Genomic DNA, 10,323 nt, shown 5'->3' with positions numbered 1-10,323 from the left:
GCCCTCGCTGCGAGAAATGCAGCAGGGATGAGGGATCTCGGGTGTCTTACATCTTTTTCCCGTCAGGATTGCACATCCAAAACGAGAGTCGCCTAATTCCTCCGGGTTGTATGCGCGTGCATGCATATGGAGTGTATATGACTACTTTCCCACCCCTGTCCCCAGAAACGTCCCCATACCATGTCCCCGGCAACTCCCAACAGTTGATCTTTCCGGGGTCGACCGCTGGAATGGGGCCCCAGCATCGTATTCGTCGTTTGTTGCTGCAACAGGATAATACTTCTGCAGCTCCCAGCCGCCTGTACGAGGACGACCCCGACATACCCTGGTTAACCATTAGCTCATGAAGACGGGTGACCAGCCGCTGGCGATTCCGCTTTCCAGGAACCGGGTGCTGGGGGATTGGGATGATGGTTAATGAGAAAGAAAATATTATTACGGAGTACTATTAACTAACCTATTATTAGATATCTCGTCATTATTATCCAAATTCAAACACCGTGATGCACCTCCCAACACAATAACTCCCTTGCCATGAAAATGAGCGCAACCCCACAAGAATTTCTTTTTCATAATGTCGGCAAATCAAGGGCTTGAAACAGGAGCAAAGGAAAAAGGAAATAGAAAAAAAAGGGTGTATTCGGCAACGAGGGTCTTAGCTTGGACCCCATACGGTCTTGCCCCCTCTTTAGATACCTGAATCATCCTGGAAGAACCCATCAGGCTCCCAGTGGTTCTTGGGGTTACTGAACCAAGTGTCCCAATTTTTGCAGACTCTCTCCACCTCTGCAACTTCATCTTGTTTGTTCATCAAAGATGCCTTGAAATCATCACGGCGCTCAAGGATTTGCAGTGCCAAGCCTGCGGATGAGTGCCATGCGATGTGGCAATGCAAGACCCACGATCCTGGGTTGTCGGCCTTAAATGCAATAACGAGGAATCCACGTGCTGATAACAGGACTACGTCTCGTCGAGGTGGATTGTCGAGCGTCAAATTCAATTTCTCGGGAGTAAATGGCTTCGTCGACTGCTGGAGCAAGACGTAATCGTGACCGTGAAGATGCATCTGAACACGCGTTAGAACTGCTTGCCGAATTTGCCGCAGACTTGACACTTGCGGAGGTGGGGTTTGACTTACCGGGTGAGCTACTGCAGTTTTATTGGGCCGGCTGAACGTGTCGGTGATCAAAAGATACACCCAGCCGTTTCTCGTGTGGTCCTCTGATGGATACACAACCAAGGTGTCGTCGAACCTAGTCTTGTCCAGGTTCTTGACTAGGGGGTTTGAGTAGTTCACCCACATGGGAGAAGGGCCAATGGTCCAGTAGGTAACTTCGCCGGAACTTGGTGGGCGCCCTGGCATACGCCATTTTCCGAGTTCGACATCACTACGAGTGGTGTTCGTGAATATACCAGGGTAGAGTAGTGGATCTGGAACCTGCCATGAGAGGATAGGCTTCAGCCGCTCGAAGGGTTCATCGCGACACTTGAGGGAGAATTGCTCTCGCATGGTCGTTGGGAATTTTCTGGTCTTTCGGTCATAGTACAGCACCCCTAGTCTCTCATCCGGAGGATGCTCGGACTCAAAGCGACCGCATCGTTCGGTTGGGATAACGCGCATCCAATACGCGTCGCCGGATCTAGCTTTTGGGAGTGTATTTAAGATAACGTGATATCGTTGGCCTGGATGGGAATTTAGCAGAATACGCTACAATTTGGTTCCATATCAACGACTTACCTATTCCAACCGCAATGTGGTCAGTGTCGTACGGAGTTATTGGAACGAAATCCGCTCCGATAACTGTCAAATTGTGGTAATCAACTGAAAAGATGAACGTGGTATCCGTTGAAGCATTGATCAGGCGCAGAAGGTATTTTTTCCCCTAAGAAAGGATTCAGTAAAGTTTCCTGATCATTTTCGTGTGGAGGAATACTAACCTTTTTTACAACGGTGCTATACTTTCTCTTCGGAGCCTTGTCACCGAGACCAGTGTAGCTCCCTAGCCTTGTTAAGAATACTTGCGACATACATGCAGAAGCGTGGCGACTCACCTTTTCCATTCAACAATATGCTGCTCATCCTCGGAGGTCTGCCAGCCTGCTCTTGATAATACTCCTCGAAAGCGCTGTTGTGAAGGTGATCGGTCATCAACAGCGGATCAAGGGAGAAGTTGTAATCGGCGCTCGATGGACCGTGGATTGTTAAAGGCCCAGCCAAACCATCGGAATATTGCAAGGAGTAGTGGCTGTGATACCAACTCGTTCCATATTGAGTTGCTTGAAACTTGTACGTAAAGGAATCGCCTGGAGCAATTGGACACTGTGTGGCTCCTGGAACGCCGTCGTACAAGTTGGCATTAAGCATTCGGAGGCCATGCCAGTGGATTGCAGTTCCGTTATACTCAAGCTTGTTCGTGATGGTGATTTCTAAGCAAGGTTAGTAACTTAACGGTCAGTAACCTTGTCTCAGGGGAAAAGTAAACTGACCAAGGTCATCACCCCAACAGGCCTCTGCAAAGCGTGCGTGTTAGCATATGGTTAAAACTAGGAAGTTGCAGAGGAACTTACGAATCCAAGGGCCAGGGTATGTGCCATTGAAAAGTTTTGCCTTGGTGAATGGCACTCCGTCAAAATTAACGGTACCATTGGTGATTTCTAGGTAATACTATCCAAAGGCGAAAGAGTTTAGTAGGGTGATTTTGCTTCCGGATTCAGAGGAAACCAACTTTTCGAGTGATGCCCTTGGGTGTGTACTTTTCATAATCGGTAGCAACGCCATACTCGCGAGGCTCAGGCGCCGGGCCCTTACCAACCCATTTGAGCCAATTCCGTTTGTCGAATTTATCATGGACCCATCCGTGCATGTCTGGATAGGAGCACTCAATGATATTATTTGAGCTATGGCCATTGGAACTGGGCTTAAAAACTGGTCCACGCTGCTTGGTAACAGAAGCAGCGCTGCCGTAACAAGTCCATAGGACGAGAAACAAAAGAAGCTGATAAAAAACCATGAAGCAAGCTTCACCGGGCCTCACTGCAGGGAATTGATAAGAGGTATTATTAAATAAGAATCCCCACTGGTGATAGCCCTTTAATTCCTTTACAAGGGGTGGGTTCCTTAAATTTATATCCCTCCAGCTAAGCTAAAAGATGCCGGAGTCATCTCCGCCAAACCATTACCAGACACCACACGCAAATGCGCGGCAGAGTGAAAACCGAAATATGGAGGACAAAAAAGGTTCTTGCACAAATATATGTATCAGATGCGGTCATGCGGTTCCAAAATCAGCGGATGTTTCGCATGCACTCGACGGTGCCTGGCACCTCTAACCAAGAATTGGGCATTGTTTGCCATATCTTGGTAGAAACCGGAGGTAAAATGGAATGTGAACAGTTAGTAGATAAGTGCTGTTAGGCCGCAAATCTGATCTGGAGCAAGAAATATCACGATTAGCAAAAAGGATTTTGACTTGAATATCGGCCCCACATTTGTCGAGAGTAGCTTTCAGGACATCTTCATCGGCATTCTCGCTGCCGTCCCACACGATTTTCACTTTACGTAGACAGCCTGGACCTATCGGGAAGACGTCCGATATGATGGAGAAACACGGCGGTCTTGTACGTAAGATAGAGGCTTGCCGGCCGCCACCAAACTGAGACGGGAACTGAAGAACAGACTGAATTTGAACTTTCTTTGCATTTTCCATAACTTCTTCCAAGAGTCAGAGAGCCAAGTGGATGGAGATAGATGCTTCAATAGATCCAAAACTCTTCCCCAATGCTGTTGATCACAACTCTTCGGGGCAGGGATATTTTCTTATTTTCTTATTTTCTTTTCTTTCATCTCTTTCTGAAGAACAGAGAGGAAGATATAGCACTCGCTCACTCGCTGAGTATGTATCGTATGAACAGCGGGGAAACCTCGTGCTAATCCCAATCAAACCCCAAAACATCGACAGCTGGTCAAAGTTTTTGCCGAAAAATCTCCTTGTAGGATAAGGGGCGAAGAACAGAGGAGAAAAGCGCGAAGAGAAAAAAAATAAAATAAAATAAAGAAAGAAAAAGGTTATCGTTCGTTCAATCAATCCCGTTGCACATATATCACGATCGATGGAAAAAAAAAGGCTCAAAAGGAAACAAGGCTAACCCAACGGAGAATTCTATGAGGCAAAACCCGACTCTCAACTCCACCCAAGGAAAAAATAACAAAAGCCATGCAGAATGACTCTCGAAACGCCACTGCTCGGAATCGGTTTCAGCGCCAGGGAAAAAAAAAGAAAAAAAAAAGAAAAAGAAAAAGGAGGTTTTGAGAAAAATGTCCTGATGGCTTTCTCGCTCCCAACCCCATCCGAGAAAGTAAAACTTTGGTCAACACGACCACATTAGAAGTTAGAAATCTGTACAATATACACACACAAAAAATGGAAGGGGAGAGGAGGACCGCTTGAAGTCGCTTAGTGTCTGTGTCTATTCGTCTTTATCGTAATTGTATAATCGATGCATTTCTCTCTTCCACCATCGAGTGACGCCGTCAGCTTTGACCAGCCAATCCACGGCTTCATCGCCCCATTTCTGCTTGAGGGTGTGCGACAACTCGGACACTGACCAGCCCTCGATGGGGTCTGTTTCGTCCGGATCGGTGTCCAGGTTGGTGAAGCGGTACGAAAATTCTTGCTTGAGGGGAACAATCACTCGCCATGGTTTGCCTGCGGACTGCACCGATACCATGTCACCGCCGGAGTTGATAATTCCAAGGTTCCACGAATATCGGCCTTTGTGTTCAGATTTGAATGGGCGCAGTAGTGACTGGCCCTCATAGTCGTGAATAATGTCGGAAGCTACTGCAGTATCGAACGAATTCAAGGATTTGCTGTGGATAAGCAGGTCGAGGAGAGTCGGCAGGATGGCCATCGACGTTGCGTTGGCTTCGATCTGTATACGGGGAAGATGCGGGTGTCGGAAGACAATAGGAACGCGGAAGTTGCTGATGTGGCCGTTTTTGTACGTTCCTGTCATGGGACCGTCTTCCTCGAAAGCTTGACCACTAGTCAACCTAGTCAGTATAGAAGCGTAGGTATTTGATACATAAAAGGCGGTGTGGCTTACTGGTCACCAACAAAAACCACTAATGTTTCGTTTGCAATGCCGGCTTCATCGATCATTCCGAGAATTTCACCCATCCAGAGGTCGACGTATCGGATAGTGTTGAGGAAGCTATTCATATTCTTATGTGCCTGCGAGCCCATGTAATCCGTTTTATTGTAGAAATCAGGGACCTTCCATGGGTGATGTGTGGTGCTTGTGAAGTGAGACAAGAAAAGACGTGTTTTGTTTTGCGCAGCCTCCATAATCATATCGCGGACAGGAGCTCTGACATCTGTATCGGGAAAGCTGAAGGTACCCATCATGTTAGTCTTAAAATTTGGGCAAAAAGAGATGACACGGGGAAAACTTACCCGAAATAATTTAAGATGGGAGACTTTGGAGGATAATACTTCGAGCTTTCGTTCAGAAGCGTTTCTTTGACAATGACCTCCTGCATGCCCATCTTCTCGTTCATGATACCCTGTCGATCATACGTATCCGTAATGGACTGAATGAACACAGATTTCCACGGCCTGGAGTGGACATCAGCCCGATAGGGATCGGATTCGACTCTCTGCTCCAATTGTGCCTTCGACGTCTTGTTCTCCTTCTTCGCATTATTAAACAGTTGCAGGATTTGGGGAATGCATGGCTGGTAAACATCAGTCGTAACCTCTTCCAAGAAATTGACTGGCAGCGGGAAAACACCGCAATGGCTGCCAAGAAAACTCTTGAAGGAGAGACTGCTTCCAGTAACAGCACCCACGACATTGATACCCCCCATACCAGGAGCCACAGAATCTCGCCAGATGTCCGAAGAAAACTCAAGATCGGGCTTCCCCGTTGAATTCTTCCAGAAGTGCTCTCCGGTAACTTGTTCAGCGACCGGGGTCAGCTGGCGCAGTTTCATGTTTATCTCCGCTCTGTCCTTCTCATCATGCGATTCAAGGATGTTCTTGTGTAGGTTAGACCCCTCCTTTATGGGGAAGAGGTCCTTCCTGTGACTTTCCATGGTGATCAGGACGACGTTCGAGATCAGCACCGACGACAGGGCGGCCTCGAGGGACTCGTACATGGCCATGTCCAGATTGGTGATTCGGAGGGGATCCGCGACCGGGTTATAATAGTTGGCCGCATCGCCGGACTGGCATTTATCCTCTATGGATTCTTCCGCATGGGCAGTAGAATTTGTGGGGTCTGGAAAAGCTCGTTGCCATCGCCCGAAGCCATATGGGGTGTCGTCCAGGAGCCATTCAGGTTTCCTTTTTCTGTACGTATTGGCAAGCATGTTGCTCTTGCCAGGTGCCCAGCCCTTAAAATGGCCACGGGGCATCTCCCAATTCTCCTCTGCGATCAATTCGGGAAATGGGAAGGGTTCGCTCGAGAGTGACGAACCAAGCGCGCATTTATTCTCGGTGTGGGTCGGAGAATGGAAAACACGCAGCAATGCAACGGGGAGCGTGACAGAGATGTGATTGTACGGCCTGGAAGGACGGAGACAGAGCAGGGTTATAAGGGCGAGGACTCCGGTCAATAGGCAAAAGGGCCATATGCGGATGACTCTCTTGTGAGACTGATCGGGTCTTGTTCGCACGGTAGGCAGGAGCATATCCCAGTTTCCAGGGGTCGTGAGCTTCCAGACAGCAGCCAACCAGAATCCAACCTTATTGTATAGCCATGGCGTGCAGAAGAAAGCGATGATAATAAGGATCATCGCTGAAACCATCACCTCCACAACGCCGCTGAGGATCAGTCCAATCGCAGCTGGATCTCCCGCAACATTCGAGGCAGAGTCGAACTGCATTTCGGCGCCTGTGATGTAGTAGAAGCCGAGCTGGCCAGCGGCGGTCGCAAGCATCAGAAACCTAAGGAGAAAAGAAACAAAAGAAACCCCTGGTCAGCTCTTCTTTCCGCCATATGGGATTTAGCATGCACCTACGAAAGGAACGCTCCAAGGGTGAGCGCGGCGACGAAGAGTGCGCCGGTGCCGGGCTGGAGCAGGAGCCGGCCCACGATGACGGTGACGATATCTTGGACGAAGAATGTGGGGAAGTAGAGAATGAATCTCAGCGGGGGAATGGTGTGAGCATGCTGGAACAGATGAAGGAACTTGGAGGCGAGGACAGCAACAACAAGAAGGGAGAAAAGAAAGGGGCGCGATAGGCGGACCGAAGGGATATTCATTGCACAAGATCAATGTCTGCTGGCAACAGAGCCCATCTCCTGATTAAATGAAAGATAGGGAACGAGGGGGCATAGAGAGACAGGCCGAGAGACACAGAGAGAGAGGGGGGGAGAGAGAGAGAGAAAGAAAGAAAGAGAGAGAAACTTGACAGAAGAAGAGCAAAAAAAGAATAAGGGAGGTAACAGCAGGAGAAAGAGAACAAAGAAGAGAGTGAAGAGACAAACACAAGGGGGCCACAGAGAGAGAGAGAGAGAGAGAGAGAGAGGGAGGGAGGAATATTAACTGGATTGGGCCAGGCAGGGAGGGACAAGGCCGTGAAATTTTATTACCACCAAACAGTGTTTTCTGCGTAACCTGCCATCTCTGCAAAGACTTAGGCGCTAAATTGGTGGGGACGCTTCTGGCGGAGAGGACTGGCGCTGGTGAAATTACCTATACCGTCTCGTGTCCTCCGGGGCCCTTGTGACGCCTTTTCCATGCACTGAAGCCTGGAGGGCCGGCTGGCGGGACCTGCGAGTTCGCCCTGGGGCCGATGCGGCTCATTCCAAGGGCCCGGTCCTCTGCTGTCGGGATTCCAACCCGTTCCAGCTGGGCGAGATTGGACATATACACACGCACACATACGCACGCACACACATGCCCACACACACAAACACATCGAGAGAGAGAGACAGGTTTGACGAGCCGGACCGCGGAGTCTGCTCTCCCTCGTAGCGGACATGCCCCCGTGGCCCCATCGTTGCCGCGCTGGAGGTTGAAACAACGAGCCCACATGAAATGCGCAGGAATCTGGCCATGCGCGCGATATCCCCAAGCGGCTAGGCTGAAAAGCTTAACCTTTCCCGATTTGCGAATAAAGCTCCGGGTTCATTACTAGCGTTGAGCTTGGTTGGTGCGCCGCGCCGGTAACTTTACGCAATACGAAGCCTCCCGGCCGCCAAACTGAGACACCGTATCGATAATACCAAAGCCCATGCGCACGACCCTCAGGATTGGTTGGCCTTCAGGGGCGCCAGCTAGTCCGGTCTCTCTGCGCCGCGGGTGAAGGCGACCCCTACGAGAACGAGGACGGACGACACGCTGGATTCGGCGGAGACAGCCTGTGCCAATCGCCGCGACAGTCTCGACCAATGGACCTCGGCAGTCTTTGTTCACTCCTGGGTCAGCGGTGGCAGCACACAGCCTTGTTTCGAATAATGGAAGGATCATGACCTCAGGCGCGCGCAGAACAACCTGAGTCCCTGACCTATCGAGCCCGATCTAGTTTACAGCCAAGCCGGTCGACCAAACAAGAGAATCGGAAAAGTCCCTGGAATGCTGGATTTTTTTTTCTTTTTTTTTTTTTTTTAATTGATAAAGTTTCTTTTCTTCCCCGCCTTTATCGACATGCTATTGGCTGCCAAACAATAATGCCAAAACCACAACCTTTGTCAAACAAGGTTAGAAAAGTTGGTTGCGGAGTGCGGAGCACGGAGTACATCCAATGTATGAAGATTATGCAGGTGGGCCAACGATCATGAAAAATATCTCGTTCCATAGAAACAGGTGGAGAACATCAGACACCACTCTGCCCTACAAGAAACTCTCAGCACCGACAGGGAGAGCAAAAAAACAAAGCTTTCCAGGAGCAACCACTGCAGCAGGCTGATGATCACGGCCCAAACCCACCGGAGAGAAAACAAAGCCGTTCTGTGACCCCATTCCTTTTTGAAGCCACAAGTCCGTACACACCGGCTTCACTCCTCCGACGCCCAGCCCGCGCCACTCAACTCATCACCCATATTCCATGGAAACGTAGAATTGCAAACTGTCCCAGTTTATCGCATTCTTGTGACACTTTTTAAACCGCCTGGAAACTCCCCTCAAGAAGTATGACCGGATATATGTCCATTGCATAAATCCCTCACCAGGCGATTTCAACTAATAACGCTTTTTCTCGCAACAAAAGAAAATCGATGTTAATCTTAGCTGGGCTTGGAAAAAAAAAAAAAAAAAAGAAAAGCAAAGAAAAGAAAAGAAAAGAAATAAAATAAAAGAGGGAATATACCCCTTGTCACAGCTCGCTCACTCAGTCCAATAATCACCGGTCCCTTACAGCATCCATACGTATGAGCAAGGTTCTCATCTTTTGAAGCCTCAGCCAAGCAAATCTTGATTAAAATCGGTGGACACTTAATCTATCTGAAAGGTACCGTGATACCGGCCATACCAGTGTCGTTACATCGGAGTTGGGGCTCCCGGCGACAAGTGTGCGATCGAAGACTCTCAGGGCCATTTTTATACTTTAGTTACACCCTGACATCGTTGTTCCCCGCAGCCTCTCACACTGGGGCCCAACTTTGTCCATGTCTATGACTGCGACCCTCTCCGTGGAGTTAAAGAGAGTTATTAACGGGGTACCGCTTCTCACTCCCCCGCGATCCAATCTATCAACCACTCCGGGGTATCCTTGTCGCGGTTTGTCGATTCGGCAGAAACCGGATCGACATGTTGGTCCAATTAAACGAGCTTCGGCTAATTCCCTGCTCGCTCGAGACAACAGCACTCCTCCGTCCTCCTGACATGGCCTGGTGAATTTAGCTGCTCTGCGCGACCGTTCACGCGGAGAATGCTGATCTCCATTGCTTGACTTCCTGCTCTATTTGAAGGATCTTTGGCTGATGTACTCCGAAATGCCGGTGGAAAGGTTGCGAGAACTTACCGTTTGTATCGGAGAATATGTCTCTAAAGCTCACCTGCAGCTCCAGCATCCCAAGGATATTCCTCATGCCATTATTTTTCACCTGAAAGGAATTTGTGAGGCTCTCACGGTGTGCAAAGCTGCAACCCTTTGTGGTTTAGTGGACCTCTCCCAAATGCGCGCCAATAGTATTTTTAGCCACAGATTTCCCGTCACGCACCGCCATGCCTAGTCAAGACATTCCACTAATTTCCAGGGCCGTTCGTCGGGCCTTTTTTTTTTTTTTTTCCGCGGTGAGACCATTGAATTTCGTAGACGTATTTTTTATGCGAAGCGCCTCTCAAATACCTCCTCCGCCACTCTTCACATCCAA

The 10,323-nt window shown here is 49.2% G+C and overlaps 3 protein-coding genes across 3 annotated transcripts; all 3 read right to left on the bottom strand.

Annotated features, from left to right (window-relative positions):
- Positions 1-414: 414 nt before the first annotated feature.
- On the bottom strand, positions 415-3,413 carry CIMG_12068 (multicopper oxidase). Its single transcript, XM_012358551.1, has 8 exons — positions 2,727-3,413; positions 2,569-2,665; positions 2,488-2,511; positions 2,053-2,427; positions 1,939-2,000; positions 1,739-1,883; positions 1,139-1,683; positions 415-1,066 (listed from the first exon to the last, which is right to left on the bottom strand). Exons 1-8 carry the CDS (start codon positions 3,009-3,011, stop codon positions 689-691), a joined length of 1,911 nt encoding a protein of 636 aa, XP_012213974.1. The 5' UTR covers positions 3,012-3,413; the 3' UTR covers positions 415-688.
- Positions 3,414-4,467: 1,054 nt separating this feature from the next.
- Positions 4,468-7,269, bottom strand: CIMG_08003 (sulfatase; the record flags this gene model as incomplete). Its single annotated transcript, XM_001240839.2, has 4 exons — positions 4,468-5,044; positions 5,107-5,391; positions 5,457-6,950; positions 7,025-7,269. The coding sequence occupies 4 exons, from the start codon at positions 7,267-7,269 to the stop codon at positions 4,468-4,470; spliced, it is 2,601 nt and encodes an 866-aa protein (XP_001240840.2).
- An 874-nt stretch (positions 7,270-8,143) lies between these two features.
- On the bottom strand, positions 8,144-9,545 carry CIMG_08005 (uncharacterized protein; the record flags this gene model as incomplete). Its single annotated transcript, XM_001240841.2, has 2 exons — positions 8,144-8,530; positions 9,480-9,545. The coding sequence occupies 2 exons, from the start codon at positions 9,543-9,545 to the stop codon at positions 8,144-8,146; spliced, it is 453 nt and encodes a 150-aa protein (XP_001240842.2).
- Positions 9,546-10,323: the final 778 nt, after the last annotated feature.

Source organism: Coccidioides immitis, assembly GCF_000149335.2.
Source record: "Coccidioides immitis RS genomic scaffold supercont3.3, whole genome shotgun sequence".
Lineage (NCBI taxonomy): Eukaryota > Fungi > Ascomycota > Eurotiomycetes > Onygenales > Onygenaceae > Coccidioides > Coccidioides immitis.
The sequence above is the reverse complement of the archived record's forward strand: the minus strand, read 5'-3'. Positions and strand labels throughout refer to the sequence as shown.